Source organism: Rhinolophus sinicus, chromosome 5 (assembly GCF_057876585.1).
Source record: "Rhinolophus sinicus isolate RSI-liver-muscle chromosome 5, RSI-T2T, whole genome shotgun sequence".
Taxonomy (NCBI): Eukaryota; Metazoa; Chordata; class Mammalia; order Chiroptera; family Rhinolophidae; genus Rhinolophus; species Rhinolophus sinicus.
This window is the reverse complement of record NC_142505.1, coordinates 51,348,719-51,372,071: the sequence shown is the minus strand read 5'-3', so window position 1 is coordinate 51,372,071 and position 23,353 is coordinate 51,348,719. Positions and strand designations below refer to the sequence as shown.

The 23,353-nt window shown below is 40.9% G+C and overlaps 1 protein-coding gene across 2 annotated transcripts in view; it reads left to right on the top strand.

The window, feature by feature from the left end:
- The window catches only part of ARHGEF3 (Rho guanine nucleotide exchange factor 3), a 295,758-nt gene that overhangs the window by 149,736 nt on the left and 122,669 nt on the right, over positions 1–23,353 (top strand). For both annotated transcript variants that reach the window (XM_019724204.3, XM_019724206.3), the window contains one exon: positions 15,566–15,628. In XM_019724204.3, coding sequence (XP_019579763.2) covers positions 15,566–15,628 — 63 coding nt within the window. The remainder of the gene's footprint in view (positions 1–15,565; positions 15,629–23,353) is intronic.

Here is a 23,353-nt window from a genome sequence, read left to right as displayed (position 1 = left end):
CAGTTTCTGTATTTTGGTTCCTTGGGTGAGGAAGAAGTGAAAAATTGGGCCACTGCTCTTTATTTTAGATAGAAACACCCAGTCAAGTGTTCTTGTTCTTGTGGTGTTTGCTGGAATTTGGGGCCAGTTGGATCTGCCCTGAAGGAGAAGAAATCCGGCCCTTCTCAGTCTGACCTGGGCTGGTATTTTGGGAAAGGCCCAGTTTGAGGCCTTAAGCTGAGACCCAAGGCTTTGGGCAAACGAGAGTAATGAATTGCCTTCTCTGGAGTAGCCACATGTCCTCCCCCACTCAGACCTCCTGCAGGCCTGAAGCCACGGCCAGCCCCTCCAGCCTGAGACATGTGTGGATGCAGAGTCCTCCTGCATTCAGAGGGGCCCCGTGCTCGGTTTATTGCTCTGCTGCAGCTGTCTTGAAACTCAATCAGTTTTGTACAAGGGGCTTCACATTTTCATTTTTCTGAGTCATTATATAGCCAGTCCTGCCTGAAGCATCTTTGGCTCTTTCAGATTAAAAAGGGTGTGGGCAGAGGGGCGCAGCTCCATAAGTGGTACTGTCCTCACTCTGTGGCGTGCCCCCCACTGTGAGCCCCAAAGTTCTTTTGGGTGAAACAATCATTTCTTCATTTCATGTATTTATTTTCCTCTCTCTCTCTCTCTCTCTCTCTCTCTCTCTCTCTCTCTCTATATATATATATATATATATATATATATATATATATATATATATATACGTATCTTTGCCTACTTACTAAAATTTATTTGTAACCCCACAATCAATTCGTGGACATGAATAGTACAGTGAGTCATGTGACGTGCACATTCTCAGCTGAGGCTGAACAAGCCAACACTCTACCCTCTTGTTCAAGTTCTTATACTGTAAGCAAGTGTCTTTTTCTGGTCTTTTTAGTGCTATTATGTTTCAGACTTTTGGTGCTTTTTGCTTATTTCACTATTTCAAATGCCCCCCAAGGGTGGTGCCACGGTGCTGTCCAGTGTGGCTAAGAACAAGAAGACTGCGATGTGGCTCAGGGAGAAAAGACGGTGTGAGACAGGCTTCCTTCAACCGCAAGTTATGCTGCTGTTGGCCAGAAGTCAGTGTTCATATATCAACCATATACATTAAATAAACACACATGAAACAAGATTAGGTCTTGAATTGATTGACAAAAATATTGTGACCAGAGGCTCACAGGAACTTAACCTTGTATTCCTCTAGGAGTAGTAGTTCAGTATCCACTAACTTATTGTTCACAGAGACTTTATAGAACAGAACTACCATGAATAACAACTTGACTGTATGTATGTACGTAGATATGTATGTATGTGTGTGTGTGTGTGTATGTATAGACTCTGTTTCCCCGAAAATAAGACCTAGCTGGACCATCAGCTCTAAATGCGTCTAAGACCCGGTCTTATATTATATAAGACCGGGTCTTACAGTAAAATAAGACCGGGTCTTATATTAATTTTTTTCTCCAAAAGACACAGTAGAGCTGATTGTCTGGCTAGGTCTTATTTTGGGGTAAACACGGTATGTATGTGTGTTTTATGTGTGTGTTTATATGTGTGTGTATTTGTGTATCTTTTCTTCTCCCTTCCTCTCTCTTTTGCTCACTCTTCTTTCTGTGTTCTCTTTCTTTTTTTTTTTTTTTTAATTTATTTTTTAAATTTATTGGGGTGACAATTGTTAGTAAAATTACTTAGATTTCAGGTGTACAATTCTGTATTACATCATCTATAAATCCCATTGTGTGTTCACCACCTAGAGTCAGTTCTCCTTCCATCACCATATATTTGATCCATGTGTTCTCTTTCTTTCTCCTCCTAATTCCTTGTGTTTTCTGTTCTCTTTCATTGATCATTGGTCTTTCTGGCATTAGTCTCAAGTCCTCAGAAGGTACCAGGGAAAGTGCTTTTTGTGCATTTGTTCAATACACATTTGTGGGTCACTTTCTTTGTGCAGTGCACTGATCCAGGCTGGGACCTGAACACACACCTTGTGTTTCAAAAATATCACCTGCAGATAGGATTATTGTGACCCATGATTTTGAAGCACATTGAAAATCTCATTTGTTTCTAGAAAGTGTTTCCCAATCTGTGCCATTCTCATTACGCACTTCCCTCCTTGACCCAGCAATCTCCTCGGTCATATGTTGTCATACATGCAAACAATATTGGAAGAAAACTTTAGAGGTCACCTTGGCCAACTTCCTTATTTTACATATAATGAAACTGAGATCCAGAGAGGGAAAGTGAAAGGCCCAAGGTCACATAGCTAGTTCATTGGCCTTAAAAAACAGATGAGAACCAGATAATAATGGTTCCTCAGTTACTGTATTTTACTGCTTTGCATCTGGTAACACAAAGATAACATCAGTTGCAATCTGGCAACTTCTGATAAAAGTTTATAAAACAGATTTCTGCAAATTGTGTACATTGTAATAGAGCCAGAGAAAATACACAAATATACATTCTAGAAAACTATTTAGGTTTGAACTTTATTTTTTTAAACAGAAACATTTCATAGATATGTTTGCAACATAGACGGTTTTTAAATTCCTCTTTTGGGAGGTTCTCACCATCAAAATATCTTTTATAGTACGTCCTAAAGTGAGTGTCACTTGGTCCTAATGATATGTAGCATAACTTTGAGAGCCAGGACTGTGATAACAGAGAGGAGAGAAACATCCCACAAAGCTGAGCAGGAAACAGATCCAGCAGACCTCGTTTCCCACTCTCTCCCCAAACCTTAGCCTGCACTCCCTCCCCTCCCAAAAAGGGAAAGCATGCCCGGTAAAGATAAGTGCCCATCCTCAAACAAAGCATAGCTAACGCTTTGGGTCCCCCAAGCACTCCCATTTCCTGTGGCTAAAGTTAGACCTATTAGATACGAATTTCATTTTTAATTCGTGACTGGGCAGACAGAGGGCTGCAGATCCTCTCCAGAAAGGACGGGAGAAAAGGAGGAGTCCTTTTTCAGTCATCCCAGGGGAGAGGGCATCAGAGTGTTGCTTTTTCTGTACTTGTCACAAGTAACAAAAACACATGGAACAATTGCTTTGTGTGACAGTTATGAGAGGGGGTTTCCACAAAGAAAGTGTTTACTAAACCTCACTCATTTGTGAATCACCTTTACCATAACCCTTACCATTGAAAAATACTTTAAATTTTCTACAAAACCATTTTTTCCCCACATACTTATCTTCAATGGAAAGTTTATATTATCACGATTAACAGAAAACCAATATCTTGCTATAAATAAAATACAACCGTGAAGATAGGTACAAAACAGTGTAGCTAAATTCTAGTTAGATGCGGTTGCCTGTGCCTCTGCACCCAGAGGAGAAAGACTGAGGTTGGTAAGCGGTAGGTGTGTGTTAAAGGTGGGGCAGCTGCAATCTGAGCTTTTCTCCTTCAAGCCAGATGGTGAGTTGAAAATGTAAAAACTTTCTCATTATATGATTTGATGCTGGGGAAAGCCTGTTGCAGCAGACTTTCCCAGCGCTCCACCCATATCGCCTAGGCTCACTCCAGATGCTACCTGCAGAGTCCCCTGTACCCACCTGTGACTTCCTGTGTTCTTCTCCCTGGGATGGTGTCCAACCAAGGGGGTTCACATCCCGAGGAACCCTCTCTCCATCAAGGAGAGGCAGGAGTTGGGGGATTGACTATTTCCACCTCCTCACCCTCAGTGGAAAATTATGAGGTATATTCTACAGTTTCTAGAGGTGTTCTCAGTGGATTGGACTCCAGCTGCCCATAGCTGTAACCTGCTGACTGCACACCCTTTAGTGACTTCCCTCCTTTTCCTGTCTCATTTCCTGCAGTTCTTCCTGGTGATCACCACCCATGTAAACAGCTTATACCTAAAACTTTACCCCAGGATCTACTTAGAGCAGATCCCAAACTAAGACAGCTGGTAAGCATATTAGATCTGACAATTACGTTCATGAACTCATCCTAGAAAAAGTGCTACATACCTCACTGCTGAATATCACTATGGTCACCTTTGAAGTCCTCCCCTTGGGAAGCTCTGCACCAATGCCAGTGCCTAGTCGACCCTTCAAAGCAATTTTGAAACTCTTTTTCATGGCCATCAGAGCTGTCAAAATATTACCCTTGATGTCCTGAATGTCATCAAAATGTCTTCCTTTCAATATTTCCTTTATCTTCGGGTAAAAAAGGAAGTCATTGGGAGCCAGATCAGATGAGTAGGGAGGGTGTTCCAATTCAGTTAGTTATTTGTTTACTGGCTCAAAACTCCCTCACAGACAGTGCCATGTGAGCTGGTGCATTGTTGTGATGCAAGAGCCATGAATTGTTGGCGAAAAGTTCAGGTCGTTTTTTGTCAAACTTTTTCATGCAGCCTTTTCAGCACTTCTAAATAACAATCTTGGTCAACTGTTTGTCCAGTTGGTACTAATTCATAATGAATAATCTGTCTGATATCAAAAAAGGTTAGCAACATCATTTTGACTGTTGATTTGGACTGATGGAACTTTTTTGGTCATGGAGAAAGGGCTGACTTCCATTGTGCACTTTGACGCTTTGTTTCAGGGTCGTATTGGTACACCGTGTTTCATCACCAGTGATAACACAGCCCAAAACGTCATCTTGCCTCTCTCCAAAAGGTCTTGGCAAACTTCAACTCTCCTTTGCTTTTGTTCATTGGTGAGCTCCTTCAGGACCATTTTTGCACACACCTTTCTCATGTCAAGATTTTTAGTTAAGATTTTCCTAACTCTTTCTGTATTGATGTTTACTTGGGCTGCTATGCTTCTCACAGTCAGCCAATGATTTTGACACACAATTCAATGAATTTTTGCAATGTTTTTGTTAGTTCTGCTCATTGCTGGCTGCCCTGACCTCTCTTCATCAGTGACACGTTCTCTCCCCTCAGAAAAACGTTTAATCCATTTGTACACTGCTGTTTTTTCCATGGCATTATCCCCATAAACTTGGACTAACATGTCCCTGGTTTCACTTCCACTCTTGTCAGGTTTAACAAGAAATTTAATGTTTGTTCATTGCTCTAATTCAAACTCAGACATTCTCATGACGGCACACAAAAACACACAACAATAATGAACGTCACTCAGCAAGACACCGCCACACGTTAACATGAACACAGCTGTGAGACACTGATATACCAAGGTTATGAAACTTACTGAGCGGTTTGTACAGTGCTGCCGATGAAAGTGCACGGTGGCAAGGTCGTGAACTTAATTGTGAGACCTCTTACTTCCTAAAATCTCACAAACTACTGTGGTATTAGACCTGTCCGTTGGGAAACACTGCCCCAAGGTATATACCAAAATAAGGAACTTATCACTTTTCTTTCTTTAAAGTTCAGGTTATTTGTTGAATGAATGAACCTATTTAGTGAAATTCATTTTTCTGAGTCTCCTTGTTGTTCCTGGGTTTCTATTGTTAAAATTCAGGAATACTGTGGGCCCCAGAATAAAAAATTAAATTTTATGGATGGCATGTCTTGGTGTTTTAGTGTTCCTGAAAAGAAGTTCTAAAGACTTCTATGTGTCATTTTTGGGTGAGTGTGTCCATTCGTTCATATGTCAGTCAACAAACATTTGTTGAACTTTCTCTATGTGCTGGCCTTAGAAATGTCTAGGAACATTTTGGACATGAAAGAATTCTATTCTTAGTAAAACATTGATTTCCTGGGAAATGGATTAAATGCTGGATAAATATGCTTTGACTCTGCAAATTCCAAACCTCAGTTTCAGACTTCAGGATAAAAGTGGTTGGGATGGGCTTTGAAGCAAAAATTCGGGATTAGAAAATTTAGCACAAAGTACTTCCCCCCCACTCCCTGCAGGCCATTTGTGGCTCACCACAACTTTTGCTTTTCACTTAAAACTTGACAGGACATGATGGTGCCACTAAAGAAGGGATGCCCTGAATACCTGCATGTCCCTGGTATTTGGGGGCCCTTTGCCTTTCTCCTGTAATTTGGGGTTGTGGTGAGGCCCACCTCCACTTTCAAAGACAGCTGCAGAAGGAAAATGTCCCTCTAATCACAGTTGACATCTTTCCAGACACCACACCAAAATGATAACTGGCTTTCACGTTATTGTTCTGATGGCTTCTCTGCAGACTATTGCCAAGAGCATTATTTTCAAGTTAGTCAAGTCTACTGCTCAGAAAACTGGTGGCCTCCTTTGTGCTAATGACCTCTGGACTGGGAGAGGGGTCTTTGTCACATGGACAGTCCGTGGCTTCTCCTGAATCTTCTCCAGAGGCAACATTCTGAGGAGCTATATTGGGAGATGTTGTTGACATATTCAAGTACCGTGTTTTGTCGAAAATAAGACCTGGTCTTATATTAATTTTAGCTCCAAAAGACACATTAGAGCTTAGGTTCAGGGGATGTCATCCTGAAAAATCATGCTACGGCTTATTTTCCGGTTAGGTCTTATTTTCAGGGAAACACGGTACTTTGTTTTGAGGGGAAGGATACTAATTATTGCACAGTTATTTTCTTATGGTTGTTCCTTACTGAGAGACAGGAACATCTTTAAGGATAAGTGGCTTCTTGTGAAAGTGTCCAGTTTTGTTTGGAAGAGAGCATTTTTTAGATCAAAGAATCCTTAAATTACATTCTTCTCGGGCCTAAGGAATTGTGCTGCAGTTAATACCCAACCAAATTCTGCTGAAATGCACGGGTGGGTGCACTGCCTTGTAAGGGCAGGAGACTTGCAGGCACCAAGGGTTAACATGTCCTGCAGAGATGAGCTCTTGGCAGCCCACGAGCGCCTGATGCCCCCTGGCACTGAGTGCATATCGGATGCCCTGAAGGGGAACGAACTGACCTGGGCCTGTGTGCAACATTTTTCTTGAGAATGGGAGGGAAATGTGTGTGCAAGTTATTTGTGAATTTATTTTACTTTTCTAGGCCATGCATTTTTCACAGGGATATGACAGAAGTGATTTGATGTCTTTCTCAGAGTATAACGTTAGAGGAGACATGGTATCAGTTTGTCCCAGTATTGGGGACATTAGCTTTGGTTACTTCATTCAGGAGGCATCTTTGAAGGTTCTTCATTTGTAAAGTTACAATTTTCACCATTTTAAGTAACAAGTAAATTGAAACTATGAAAGAGTCCTATTCCTCGTGAAAAGTTAACCTGCTAGTTTTAGCATTCATTAATGACTTTATAACTCCATCATCCCTTCTATATTTACTAGCTAGTGTTCTACTGTACAAAAGTGATTTCCCTTCTCCATCATTTATTCATTTATTTATATCAGTATAGGCTCATGGCTTCCTATTTTTTTCAGTGGGTTATAATCTGTTACTATCATTATTCATTTTGATGCTAGACTGTCTCAGACTTGGCTCGTAATAACCCTATCGGCTTGGTGCCTGTATCCATCATTTTTAAAGCACTTCATTACTTTTTGATACAAAAAGATGTTCCAGGCTCATCTTGTATTTTTCCTGCCCCAGCCTTGGAATGAGCCTTTTTCCAAGGATCCTGCATCCTTTTAGTGGAGAATGGTATTTAGGAACCAAGATCTGGGTGTATAACCATGAATTCATTCGGATGCTTTCAGTTCCGATCTATCGATATATAGTCTATTTTTTTAAAATGTAGGAGTGCGTCGTCTTACTTTAGTACAGGGATACATAAAGAAGAAAATAGCCACTAAACAAAAGGACAGTTGTCCCACTACCCAGTTAACCTATAATGGCATTAATAAGTAAAGTGAGATCTATACATGCTTAGGATATATAAGTACACAAAGGCACTAAATAAAAAGTGGTAGATAGTCTCCTTCTACCTACCCCAGCCTCTGTCCCCACAGAAAGAAATTTAATTCGCATATCAGGATGTATGTATGTATATATGTATATAAAGGGTTTGTGTGTATTTTTCTCTTCTAATTTTAAGAATTTGACACAGCAGGAAGTATGCTGTACATTTATGTATGCATGTATATATGTATGTATGTATGTAATTTGATATATCCTGAAGGTCCTTCCATATATTGTGTATCTCTGCACTATTCTTTCTAATAACATAGTATTTCTTGTTATTTGGATGGACTATAGTTTTATTTAACCAGTCTCTTTTGGTGGTGGACATTTTGTTTCCAGTATTTTGCTGTTATAAACAGTTAAGAAGGCCTAGAAAAAGGTTTCCTGGTTAATTGGATTTTGTGCTTTTGTCACATCCCATTCTTGAAAAATCTTTGTGAATATGAAACCCTTCTCCCACCTTAGATTGGTGCCCATAATGGAGTTTTTTTCTGAAACAATCTTTCTGGAACATGTACTTGCCAACCCTCTGCTCTGAGTAGACCAGGTTTCTGTTTTCTCTTCTGCTCTTCTGGCCTTAAGTGTTTTGGAAAGAAAAGTGGTCTGTAAATGTTTGTGGAATGACAGTGACTCTGGCTGCTGGTTGGTTTTCAGGGCTGGGGTGGCGTGGGAGGGGCAGGGGGGCTGTCTGGGTCTCCTCCTTCTCCCACTTGCCTCGTAGAATATGTTTTTCTTCCCATGGAAGAGGAAGACCTTTCTTTGGCCAAGACGGTCTCATCTCTGCTTCCAAACAAACTATGGGCCCCATGTTCAGTGGCTAAAATCAATAATTGGGGTTTTTCCTGGCTTGCCAAAATCAAGTTAATGGGTAGACTTTTGAACATTTTAAGTATTTTCTCCATGAATTTTCCCCTTCTGGTGGCTGCTGTTATTTGCTGTTATTGCTGCTGTTGCTACTACTGCTAATGACAGTGAGTATTTGAGTAGTTACTGTGGGCCAGGCATTGTGCTGAGCCCTCGACCCACATTGATCAATTTGACTCATAATAACCTCAGTTTCCTCATCTGTAAAATTCCCCTTTTACAGGTTCAGAGAGGTGAAATAATGTGCTTAAGGTTCTACAACAAATGACATAACTAGGATGTGAACCCACCTAGCATCTTCAAACTACAGTTAATGGCATCTGAGTGCAAAATTGCCTATTACGTTAGTTAAGATTTATTTACCAATAGCTTAGAGAGCACCGTGATTTCCAGGATCTCCACCCTGTGAGCACATTGAAGGGTCTAGAAAAAAGGAACAGGGCTCCTGGATGCTGGAAAAGGGGGTGGGGGGATTAAAAATAAGGAGAAGAAAAAAACAGCAGTGTATTAAGGATGGAGTAGAGTAGGGAGTCCCTCTCTCAATTCTCTTGCTCACCCCTGGAGCTTCAGACAGGAGAGAACCCAATGTGGATACTTTCCCTACTCAAACGTGAGTTTAGTGAGTCAAGTTCCATCTATGGGCAACTACAAGAACACAGAATCCTTTTGCTAATCTCTCCCCAAAGAAGGCACAGATGAAAGGCAAGGCATCAAAGCCTCTAAAACCACCAAAGCTGTTTGCCAGTGACAAGATAAATAAAAAAGGTTTGAGATCTGGTTTGAATTTCACAATTACAAATGACTAATTAGGGGCCATTTGATGTCACTTTGGGAGCTGCACTCTTTCTATCTGTGTATCTCTACGGCTCTGGTCACTTGATTATTAAATAGAAAAGCACTGTGATTAAATAACAGGGCTGTTCTGACACTCATCAATTCAATCTCGACCCTTTAAAATGGTCAAGCCTCGCATTTGCCCCTATGAAACAAGTGGGAACAATGTGCTGCAAACGTGACTGAAGGTATCCAGAGAACACCCATTTATCACACTGTGTGGTATGGGTACTTGGGGAGTCGGGCTGCATCCCAGGTCTTGTATCCATCCACCTGCAGGATCCCCCATCTCTAATAACCACCCTGCCTGCCTTTCAGTGTCAAGTAACAAAAGAGCAATGACAATAGCAGTAATAGTAATTATGATAATAACCACAGTAGCAATAATAATTACCAATTTTTAATCCTGGTCTTGTTCTAAATATTTTATTTCCTTTAATCCTGGAAATAACCCCATGATGGGCAAATCAAAGCTTATAGAAGTGTTTTATAGACACATACATCTGACACACCCAGGACTGGCCTGGCCTGTAGTAGGTCCTCAATATCTAATTGTTGAGTGAATGAAGGGATAAAAAAAGTAACTTGTGCTGGGTCATGCCAAGTAGCAAATGGTGGAGCTGGATATTGAACTTGGGTTCTATTTCATTTATGGTCTTAATTTCCTTGAGGTGTGTTGGTAAATGCTTTGTGAGCCTTTTTATATTGTTGTAAAGCACATATTGTTTCAAACAAATATTCAAATATTCAAATATTTAAATATTCAAATATTTAAATTTTATATTATGTTACTATTTGAATGTAAATAAAGCACATGTGGCTTTTAAGCAACATAAAAAGAGAAATCACATTGCATGGCAGAGAGATGAGTGGTTTCGGAATCAGGCTGGCCTAGAGAAAAATACCCTCTCCAGCATTTACTAAGTTTGTGATTTCGAGCCAGTCAGTAAAGCCTTTGAGCTTGATGGTCCTCCATAAAATGAACACAACAATACTTACTTACACTGGGTTAAAGAGAAGCTTAAATGGAACCATTCTGTAAATGGTGAGCACAGGGCTTGGCTCATCGCAGGTGCCTGCCTCCAGCATCCACTTCCCTCTGCTTGTGTATTGGAAGGCACCTGGTGATTCTCCTTTGAGTCTAAAGACTCCACATCTCAAAGGATCCCAAGATGTAGGTCTAGAGAGAATGGAAGCTGAGCCCAGTAAAGATAAGATATTCAGGTTTGGACCAGGGCCAGCTCTTCTAAAAATTGATCCGCCGTGATTAGAGTCAGTGTCTCTCCCAGAACAACAGGAAAAGCAGTGATTCATGGACCATTTCCTAATGAGATCTAGAGGTCTGCCCTGTGCTTTTGGAAGGTACCTAAGCCTAAAAGGAGATAGCCACAGAAAGGCCCAGGAAACAATGCCTCATCATGAAAGTGGAAGGAAGGAAGATAGGTGAAGGCTTAAGGTCGGACAGCAGGATGGAGTCACCTGTAATGAGTTCCAGACAGAGATACCTGTATCTCCAGCAGACCTCAGATCCAAATATACAAAGGGCTTTGCTCTGTTGCAAATTAACAGAGGGGCTTTTTTTTTTTTTTTTTTTTAATTCAAGAAGCTTGAGAGGGTCTACCCAGCTTCCAAACACTTCCAGAAAGTGTCTCCGTCAAATAGGTAACTGACAGGCCCTTTGTTTTCATGCATTCCCCTCTGTAACTGCCTTTTCCTTCCCGCCCCAGATTCCAGTAGGCAATCTTCAGACAGCGCTCAGGTGCCCATTAAGCTTATTTGTGGTTTGGTTCAGCTGGCTGTTTCCTGTCACTTGAGGTATTATCAGTTATGGATTCCTTGCCCCTAAAGCACAGCGGCTGAGTCCCCTGCCGCCGCTCAGGACAGTGTGTAGGGGGGTATGGCTCACTCTTGAACAAATCTGACATTCCTCCTCACTGGAGGAATGGAAGTCACAGATGTCTCACTTTGACCAATGTCTGAAGAACTATGATTTCTTTGAATATGTCTATGTATTTTAAATGCCTGCACGGGAAAGGAAAATGCTCTTTCTTATTTGAAAAACAAGAATCATAGCTTATAGTTGCAGGTTTTGAGTTTCCAAGGAAATTTGAGGTTGAAGAATTTCAGCCTTCAGTGATCTTTGCTTTTGAGGTTTTGATTTAATTTTGGCAGCCAGGTGGTTAGCAGAAGGGGAGGGCGTCACCCCAAGAACACTGGCCTCCTTTATTCATTCTTTCTTTTAGTCACTCATTCAGAAATTATTCATTGGCCTACCACACAGGGCACTGGGGTTTAAAGTCATGTGCTCAAATCAGAGAGCATAGACTGCAGCGCAAGTATTGGGCTTACCTAAGGCGTTTTGTTTTCATGGTTAAAAGGGAGTGGACTGTGCATTCGCTTCAATAAATTGGACGAGAATAGCAGGGTGGGTCCGTGGCTCCTCAAATTAGCTGAGAACCTGTGAGACACAGTGTTCACACACAGTGAGTGACCTTCCTGCCTATGCAGCCCCCGGGTCAGCTGTACATGGTTTCTGATGCACAGAAGAAGTAAAATGGCTCACTCCCTAACTTACCTGATAGCAGGCAGTGACAGCTTTTAAAACCAGGAAGGACCATAGCATTTTATTTAGTCTAGACAGGTATACTGTCTTCAAGGCCAATTCTCGAGTAGAATAAAAGTTATAAAGGTGCTTCCTTCTGAATTCCTCACGCTCGGCACTTTCTTAGACCTTCTCTGGAAGTGTGATGTGCTCTCCCGGACTCTGGAATAGGACAGCACGATGGGGAAGCACATAGCTCAAGCCGGATTGATCTAGGTTTGAATCCAGGCTCTGCCACTCGTTCTGAATTACAGAACTTTGGGCAAGTCCCTGCCCCTCTTGGAGCCTCTGTCTCTTCCTCTGTAATCTGGAGATAATACTTCCTGCCTACCTCCTGAGGAGCAAATGAGATCGTGCAGATAAGGATTTAGCTCTGTGATCGATATGCAGTACCTATTTGATAGGCTAAAACTGCCATGATTGTCAGTCTGAGTATTATCATTAATCGCTTTGGTGACGTTCAAAATAGAGCAGTGTCCTGCCATGGCTTCTGTTTTCTGAGATGCTCATTCCCTTCTGTATCCCAGGACCCAGAGGAGGGCTGGCCACATCAGAAGTGTTCGATGAACATAGAGCAAATGGACAAATGACTAAGCGATGCCCTGTGAAATTTTTGCTTTGGGCCCAGAGTTTAAACTTCAGGGTCCTTCTTGGTTGTTGGCAGTGGTCATTCACCACCCTATGTAATGGAAATGGAAAAGAAAATCCGTTTTCATAATCCGTGCAGCTTTCATTTCGGAGAATGTGTGGGTTTCTTAAGGAAACTATTCTATCCCAGATTAACTGGCTGTGTGTTAATTAAAAAGACCACTAGAGGACATTTGTCTTCTGGGTTTGACACTTAGGCACGTAGAAATAAGTGTCTGGGGTTAGGGGTACTCAGAAGACTGGGTTGGAGAACGCTAGAAGCCTATGAGGAAAAGAGCCTTTTCTTTCCTCGTTTCCTTCACAGGTGGGGCTTTCTGGAGTAACAAGCTACTGTTAACATGTCATGTTGACACCACAGTTGGGCCGTAGGAATAGCTGCAGCAGCATCAAGTTCTCTAATCTGACCATCCCAGCATCCGATAGCAACATATATCTGCGTAGCTTACAGTTCGGGTAATACCTAACTGTTTATTTTGCCCCTGCGACATGCCAGGACTTATTCCAGGACCTATACACACATCATCTGTGACCCTTACAGCAGCCTGACCTGGTAGGCATCGTTTCCACTGAACAGATAACATCCCAGGGCCTCAGCTCCCTCTTGGCATTTTCCAAGATCCTAGGTATAATACTGTAGCCTCTCAGGGCAAGAGAAACTGGGCTCAGAAAGGGCCTGGGTTGTCCTGGGCTACAGGACACCAACACAGATGGTCCCCACTCTTACACCCTAGCACCTGGTACTAACTGATGGCAGCCATCTCCCATTTGCTGTGCTGTATAATCCTCCTCAATTCAGCACTCCAGGCAGATGCTACTAGACGTTCCGGGTGGCAGATGAGTCATAACCTATTTGCCAGACATGCTTTAAACTATGTGTGTGTGAAGGGCTTTGCCCCAGGAATTAGAATCTGGATTCAGAGTATTACACGATAGCCGTGTAACTTTGAGCAAATTGCTTATCTCCCCTGACCTCAGTTTATTTACCTATAGAATGGAAACTATCCCTTGTTGTACTTGCCCCAAGAAGTCACCGTAAAAATATAAGCCAGGGAATGGGCTTCACTGACACTACAGTGCTGCTTTTAATTGTAACTGGATGACCAATCAGTCAGTACAGGTCAGGACCCTATACAAACACAAAGCATCCTCAAACATGGCAGGTGACGCTCAGCATCTTCTCAAGGCTCCCCACGAAGCCCCCGAGTAGAGAATTTGACTCCCTAAAAGTCACTTGGTGAGCTTGTTAATGCAGATTCCTGGACACCATCCCAGAATGGCTGATTTAGTCTCCTGGCTCCTGGCATTGGATCTCTCTAAATCATTCCACTGCTCAAGTGGAATAATATTAATATATAGGATCTAGAATGCCACTATTCTGGATAGAACCGTGTTCACCTTTGGGATTTTAAGTATCTGAGTAGCTGACTATGGAACAAGAGACCCCAATACCTTCCACATCTTTGTCTGGCAAACTCGTATTTATCCTTCTGTCCTGTTCAAATATCTCCTCCTCTGAGACCTCCCCAATCCCCACCAAGGCCAAACTAATTACTCAACTCAATGTTTTGATAACCTACTGTGTACCAGGCACTCTGTTAAGCTCTAATATGCATTACCATATTTACTCCTCCCCCTTTAAAAACAGCAGCTTATATCATCACCTCCACCTTAGAGTGGAGAAAGGGTGACTCAGAGAATTGAAGTGACTTTCTCTAGGTTGTTTGGACCTTACTGCATTATAGTTACTCATATCAGAGTCTGTCCCTCCTACAGGAGTGTGAGGTCCTTAACTGGGGGAGTTACTGATCTTGGCACTTGCAGGAACACAGGGCCTGGCACATAGTAGATGCACAACAAATCTTTGTCGAATTGAAATGAAGAAATAATAGGACAATTACAGTAAGATGGACGGAGGCAGCTCTGGCTGTTTTCCAGTCTCAGCCTGTGTTCATGCTCAGGGCCTGACAGAGGAGGACGAAGGGGTGGTCTTCTTTGGGGGCTGACGGTTCCAGAGGGCTCTGGACTCCACTGGCACTTCATGTCAGCGATTTCTGTCCTTTGCTAGCTTTCTGCCAATAAGATAGGGAGACTCGACAAATCCCAAATTGGGGATTCAAGAAATACTTGCCTGGTTGATTGAGCTAGGATGCAGAAGAGAGGTGAATGTATCTTTGGTGACCTTTATTGTGGTTTGTAGATGGAGTTTCTTTTCATAAAAAGGAAAATATATTTTTCTACATCTAGCCTGGCAGACTTCCTTGGTCAAAAGTTCATTTGAAATACAATTTTCTTCCAGTAATGACTTTTCTGAATCTCAGTGTTTATGGCTATAATCAGAGATGGTGTCTAAGATTCTTTCCAGCATTCTGGTTGTGCAATTACATCAGGACCCTGGACGAGGTTTAGAACAAATTTAAATGACCCAGGCACAAAACAGCTCTAAAAATGGAATATCTTTAAGTTAATTAGATTTTCTTTCCAGTCTAGTTTTTTTTTTTTTACCAGGTTAGTCAGAATCTGAATTTTGTATCTAAGTTTCTAAGCCTTGATATATGACGACATTTAGTGGAAAAAAAAAAAATCCAAAAAGAAACAAATTTTAGCAGCATGAATACAAGTCATAGTGCAAACCAATTATCCTGAGCTTAATTGTTTCCCCTACTTTCTTAGGCTTTCTTAGAACGAACAGTTCATTTACACAGCTTGGTTAAAGGTTTTGGGCAACAAGGTAGAAACAACAAGGATTGCATATGCTACTTGATTGCGTTTTTTCTTTCCTTAATCAAAGCCATAACCCCTGTTTAGATTTGAACTTTGTTTTATTGTTTGTTTTGCAGCGAAAACGGAAGCAGAGCACCCAAGATGAAGATGCTGTTAGCCTTTGTAGCCTCGACATAAGTGTGAGTACAGTTCTTCGTACTATTGCCCTCCCACGGAAACACCTCTCATCTCTGGCTCTTTGTTAATATGCTGTATGTGTTAAGTGGGCGCCCAGGGTCCAACTATGAAAGTTGTGACCGGGGGGGAAACTCTTTTAAAAAGATGTATTTCATTTTGCTGGAGAAAGCTGTGTGGCCAACCTAAACGTCCAAACCAAGTTGTTTATCGCCTATGTCTTTTCTGTCATAAAATGAATTATGAACTGAGTGCATCTGGGTAGAATCTAGGTAAACACCACTGCGCTATTTTAGAACCTGGTTCCAGAGTATGGACCTGATGTTTGTCTCCCTTTGGGGGAAGTTAGAAGGTTGGCCCAACTCAGGCAGCCGGGTGGCCCAAAGGCTGGAGAAGGTCTCCAGCAGCATGGCTGAGTGAGTGGCTTTGGATTCAGCAGATCTTAGTCTGAATTAAGATTCTCCACTTACCATTTGTGTGACACTTTCCTTCACCTCTGATTCCTCAGCTGGAAAAAAAGGGATGAAAAGACTTAACCTAACAAAATTTTTGTGAGAATCAAGTAAAACAATAAATGTAAGAATACCAAGCACGTTACCTGGTATGTACTAGGTACCCACCAAATGTTAGCCTCACTGTGTTTTCCTTTCAAAGCAGCTGTTCACGAAAGATATTTACATGAAGTAGTAGTTGACTGCTGGTGATGATAGAGGTGAAAGGCTTTATTTTTCAGGCCCATGTCCTTGAATGCCAAATGTCAGCAGTTTTCTTTGCTTGTCCTCCTCGTCTCCCCACTGACACAAGTAGGAAGCTTACCTGGGCCTCTGCTGCCTTTCTTACTCAGGGGTTCGGGGGGTAGGGATTCAGGCCCTCCTTGGGCTACCAATCTATTCATCTTTTGCACTTCCTTGGAGTTTAAACATTGTGCATGTTGGATCCATCTAACTTTAGGCCTGCATCTTTCTCCTCTATAGAGAACCCAAAAGCCATTGTCATTAAGATGAGAAGGTTTCTGTGCTAAGTATGAAGAACTGGGTCCTGGTCCTGGCTCTGCCTATAACTAATGGTGTAACTTTGGGCAAGTCATTTCCTCTTTCTGGGCCTCAGTTTCCTCATTTGTTTAAAAAGAGAGATTTAAGATCAAGTCTTCTAAAACCATTGTGAGAATTTGAATCTTCGTAGAACATGGGTTTTTAGGTTCTTATCTGATGGCATTTATTTACCAGTATAAACAATGCTCTTATAGTTATTTTTAATTATTGCAGCGTATTCTGTGATGTCAGCAGCCATGCCGAGTGAGCCTGAGCTGTCATCTAATTAATGTACTTGTGCGTCTTTGTTTCACCATATGGTGTTTGTTCCCATCTTTGCACCATCAGATTGATAGATTTGGACCAGTTTACTAGATTGCCATGGTAACAGGACAAAAAGATGATGTTCTCCTGGTTTTCACTTTAGTCATTGAATGTTTTATTATTGACGAGTGAAGTTTATGGAACTTCCCTTATTGGCAACAAGTTTTTTTATGTTTGAATGTTTTAAATTTTGTGGAAATTATTAGAATCATCGACTTTCAGAATTTAAAGAGCCCTTAGTCATCATATATTCCTCTTCCCTCACTTTGCAAATGAAGAAATAGCCCAGGGAGGTGTAGTGATTTAGGCAAGACTTTAATCTAGGTCATTTCTAAGATCGTGCTTCATCATACATTTTTCCTCAACCATATTTATTTTTTAGGAAAACATGTCTCTAGAAGCTTTTTATCAAAGAATCTCTAAAATCTCTTACATGAAAAGATTAGTATTGCAATTACGAATTGTGACTTCTCTCTCTCTCTCTCTCCACCCTCTCTCCCTCCCTCCCTCACCTTCTCCACTTCCCGTCCCCTCTTTTTAACTATCTCATGTCATGTTTCGTCATAGTAAAGAGAGTTTCATGAAAAATAAATCTACTTTATGCTTAAGGATTCAACTATGGCCAAACTCCTTTCTGATTTGCCTGGCATTTTTCCTGAATGTTAGCAAACAGATTCCAGAACCTGGGCAGACTCTCCTCCAGATAGTGTCACTTAGTATTATAATAATTGTAAAAGTTAGAAGAATTCTAGGAGCTGTTGGAGGACATGAAAACCAGTGTTTTGCAGGTCTACTGACAATCCAAGTCATGGAGATGACAGGATGTGTGACAGATCGAAATGTGGCCACACAGGAAATGGTACTTATTTTCAGTGCCCTGTACCTAGCAGGCACTCTGTAGAGATGAGTTGAATTGAATGAAACGGTTGGTGAAGCCACTCATGAGAAGATGTTTTGCCTAATAAATATGAGTCCATTAAATTAATTGTTCTAATAAATGACCTTTGTAGGCTACTCAAAAGTGCTTTTAAATGGTGATAGCCGGTAGAGTTACAGTCCCTTAAGTAACCAGCAGCATTACTGAAGAGTTGTTTTGAGCCTATTTCTACGTGTAGTGGAAAGTAGTATCTGAAAAAGAGGTGGGTTCCAATGGATGACTCACACTGGAGGATATGAGGGTTTGGGAAAGTAAAATTAGTAAGTCTTGATTTTAATTCCATTTAATGAGTGGAAAGACATTCACCAGATATCTTTGCACAAGAAGTTGCTAGGTGAGGGGACAAGGGTCTTTTGGGGATCATGGTCAAGTTTCCATTGAGTCCTAGCCCAATGCTGTGTACACCACAGCTCTTGGTGAATACTTATTAGTTGATGGATTTTAAAAATAAAAAACAGTGAGCCCTCCTAATGTGTATGTGGAATTCAACACACATACCCCTTCTAAAGAAATACATCTGTGACATAAAGTTGGGAAATATTAATACAGATGAAATCTTCCCCCTTTGCTTAAAAAGTATGCATAGAGCCCTTCGGGTGTCTGAGTGATGATAACACCAGACATTCCCACTGACATTTTGCTTTATTTTAAAGCCTCAGATGACAATTCTGATAGGTGCCTAGAAGGGAGTTTTCTACTAAACTCCTCTCCAACGCCCTATTAAACTTGGGCTTAGAGACCAAATAGGAATGGGAGGCTCTTTAAAAAAAAACAAAAAACAAAAAACAAAAAATAAAAAAGCTTATTCTTCCAGAATGGGGCTCCATGGACTCTTTTGGGAACCTGGTAATAATAGCACTGGGCTCCAAAAACTTTTACAAGATTGATGTGTGATTTTATGGAGCCGTGCCACGACCCCATGTTAAGAGTTCCTCTTAAAAAGAATATTGGGAGGGTGTTAAGGCAAGTACCTACCTTCAAAGAACTATCCTCCTACCCTGTACCCCCAGCACTTGGTGAAAAATGAATTGTGACTGAAGAGTCCACACTACTTGACAATATAATTGGTCTCTATTTTTTCCCCACCACTTTACCCAAATCCACTGGCTGAGTCCCCAGCTTCCTGGCAGGACAGAACACAAACTATTCCAGAAAAAAAAAAGCAGCAACAGCAGCAACCTACTTTGGAGAACAATTTTCAGAGTGGAGAATGTTCCCAGCAGCCGCCTACAAATCTCCTCTCACGTCAAAGGATGTGAGTGTGATGATTTCAGGGACATTTTTTCCCCCATAGCACTTCTCTAGTTTAAATTTTAACAGGTGAGAGATGCCTGAGTGAAGAGCTGGGGTTCATGGTGCCCCAGGAAGGGCCCTTGGCAGAAGAGCCAGGTATGCCCCTGATGGGGTAGGGGGACATTGCTTAGCACCAAGCATGCTTTCTCAAAAAACAAATGAGTTCGGGGGTGGCATAAAAAAAAAAAAAAAGTTTCCAATGATTAAAAGCAATGATTAAAAAATAAAAAGAAATATACATTCTTTGTAGAAAATTTGGAAAATGTAAACAATAGAATTCATCGATAATCTAAAGCAGTAGCTACATTTTGATATATTACCTTCCTGGCATTATACATACACTCACTTTAAATTTCTTTCATTATGAAATATTGTAGACACACAAAATGGTATAAGGGATAATATAAAATTCCATGTAACTACCAATGCAATTGACGAAATACACCCTTAACGGCAAAGCTGAAGGCCCTTGCAAACCCCTTACACTGCTGAGTTTAATGTTTATTGTTGCCTTGATTCTGTGAGCTTGCTACGTACATGTATACCTAAATAGCACATATATTTTCAACCAGCTTTTAAAGTTTGATTGATGTGTGATTGATGTAAAGTTGGATTGATATAAGCACACAGTTTTTAAAAATTGGGATCATCACACGTATTAATTTAGTCCTGTATTTTTCGTTTACTATATTGAGATCATGTCACCACATCCTGAAAGTCTTCAAGAACATTATTTTTAGTAATTATATAATACTTTGTCAAGTGGACGCATCAAATTTATTTAACCAATCCTTCACTGGATATTTAGATAAGTTACAACTTTATTAGAAATAACACTGATGGGCAGCCTAGAATACCTTTGTGCAACCTTTTATTAATTAATAGGATAAAATGTGAAATTCCTGGCTAAAAGGGTATGAATGTTTTTTAAACCCTTGAACAGGTTTGTATCCCTTCGGGCAGTGAGAGGTGAAAAGGCAGCTCAGAGCATTTGCGTATCTTGTACAGCAACTCAGAGTGGGGGATTGTTTTCAGGTTTTTCTGGCCCATATCTCTTTCAACTTTATCTCTGGTCCGTTGATAAGCCTGTGACTTTATATGGGACATTTGCTTACACCCCCTCTTTAAGAGGAATCCTCCCCGCTGCCCCTGGTTGGGGTTGGGGCTGGTAGTGGTGGAGCTGATAGTGGGGCATCCTTTCTAGGCTGATGGGGCTTCCCCAGGGTAGCAGGTTGAGCCCTGACCGGGAGTGGAATGGGGATCCGTTTAATCCTCATGACAGTCCCATGACCATTGGTGTTATCATACCCTTTTTGAAGATGAGGAAACTGAGACTCAGAAAGATAAGCAGTTTGCACCAAGTCCCTGCTTGTTGTAGATTCAAACCCAGGCTAGTTGGATTCCATAGCTTCCACATACTGCCCCCAGGACAGGAAGGAGAGGAAAGGGTTTGGCTCCATGTCTTCCAGTGGAGGATGATGTCTGTAGGACATTCATCTGGCCTTGTTGGCCAACCACCTTTGATGTTTATGATGTACATCCCTAACTTTCCATTGCTGTGCTTTCTATTTACCCTGTTGCATGGATGCTCAAAGCACAAGAGTTGATGTCAAAGGGGGGCAAGAAACCTTTCCTGTCTCGATTAAGCTAAATGACGTTTCACTGCTAGGATACATTAAACCAGACACGGAAGAGCAGCAGGATTACTTTATCTCGACTCAGCAGAGTCCAGATAATTTAAAACGATACCATTTCTGTGGTTTTGTTTCTCTTAGTCTGTTCTGGAACTTGCTAACTGGGGAGATTAGTCTTGCCCCAGCCAGCATGAGGCCTTGATGAATCACATGGGAGATTTTAATAATGCTCTTATCGCCGGGGAGACCAGGCCTGCCTCTGAGATTGGGTCTTCATTAGCACATGCTTATATTTAACCTGTTGGTATTTTTTCCGTTTTGGATTTATGATATGCTCTTGCTGCCTGTGAAATCCTTTGGGCCTAAGGTAGTGGAGACCCTCTGCTGAGTTCAAGGCTGTCACACTGCCATCTCTGATGGCAGATTTACTTCTTGTTGATATAGACACATTTTATCTCGTCTTTGTCCTAACTGATTATGTGGTGGATTGTCATAATCACTGTGATCTTTTTCTCTTTGATCCACCTCTTGAAAGAACAGGGACAGAATTCCAAGGAGCTTCAAGACACATTCTCAGAAGTTAATGATGTAACAAAGTATCAGTAATCGTTTACTCCTCCCCTTCAAAGTGACAGCAGTGGGGCCCACATTAAATGAGGGTTCTCATGCTCCAAGAATGCTTATTTGTTTGAATGTGTCTTCAGAATTACAAACTTTGGGAGCTTAGACACTGAACACTGCTCTGTACCTCAGTTTCCTCCCTTGTAAACTGAAATCCTAACAGTGCCCCTCCTTAGAGTGGTAAGGATTAAAATGAATTAGTTCATGTAAAGCACTGAAGATCTGGACCACAGTACTAAGCACAAAAAAATGCTAGTTATTGTTGCTGTTGATTTCATAATACAGAATCAACTTTATGGTTAATTTTTTTCAAATTAAAGTTTATTGGGGTTAGTAAAGTTACATAGGTTTCAAGTGTACAATTCTATAATACATCATCTATATCTCAAATTGTGTGTTCACCACCCAGAGTCAGTTCTCCTTCCATCACCATATATTTGATCCCCTTTACCCTCATCTACCACCACCCCCCTTACCCTCTGGTAACCACTGAACTATTGTTTGTGTCTATGAGTTTTTGTTTTTTCATTTGTTTGTCTTGTTCTTTTGTTGTTTTCAGTTTTATATACCACATATCAGTGAAATCACATGGTTCTCTGCTTTTTCTGTCTGACTTATTTTGCTTAGCATTATAATCTCAAGATCCATCATGTTGTTGCAAATGGCACTATTTCATCTTTTCTTATGGCCAAATAGTATTCCATTGTGTATATATACCACAACTTCTTTATCCATTTATCTATCGAAGGACATTTTGGTTGTTTCCATGTCTTGGCCACCGTAAACAAAGCTGCAATGAACATTGGAGCACATGTGTCTTTATGGATAAATGTTTTCAGATTTTTTTGGGTAGATACCCAGGAGAGGGATTGCTGGGTCATATGGTAATTCTATTCGTAATTTTTTGAGGAACCTCCACACTGCCTTCCATAACGGCTGCACCAGTCTGCATTCCCACCAACAGTGTATGAGGGTTCCTTTTTCTCCACAGCCTCTCCCACACTTGTTACTATTTGTCTTGTTGATGATAGCCATTCTGACTGGGGTGAGGTGATATCTCATTGTGGTTTTTATTTACATTTCTCTGATGATTCGTGATGTTGAGCATTTTTTCATATGTCTATTTGCCATTTGTATGTCCTCTTTGGAGAAATGTCTCTTCAGGTCCTCTGCCCATTTTTTAATTGGATTGTTTATTTTTTGTTGTTCAGTTGTATGAGTTCCTTATATATTTTGGATGTTAGCCCCTTATCAGAGGCATTGTTTGCAAAAATCTTCTCCCATTCAGTTGGTTGCCTCTATTTTGCCGATGGTTTCTTTTGCTCTGTGGAAACTTTCTAGTTTGATATAGTCCCATTCATTTATTTTAGCTATTACTTCCCTTGCCTTTGAAGTTGAATTCAAATATCCTCTTTGAACCCAAGGTAACTTTAGAGTTAAATTTGAGGGTACTTGTTGGCACCAGTGTTCCATAAATAGAACTGACCATGAAATTAAAAAAGAAAAAAACCAAACAATATATGAAGAGGATATATGCAATATATATGCAAGGAGTTTTATTACAGCATTTTAAAATAATACCAAAAGGCTGAAAACAGCTTGAATATCAGAGTTATATAGACTTGTAAATATATTATAAGATATAAGTATAAGATAAAATTGCAGAACACATAAAATGTAAATTATGCTCCTCGATGTTTATAAATATATTTTTCCATGCAAAGGAATAAACGTGGAAGAACATACACTGCATTGTGGTTAGTGGTTATGTTGGGAGAATGGAATAATGGGAGGGAGTGATTGGGTTCCAGGGTTTCTTAACCTTTGACATCTTGTGAAACCTATCAACGCCTCTTCACCCCAGAAGACTGTTTATATGTGCTTAAAATA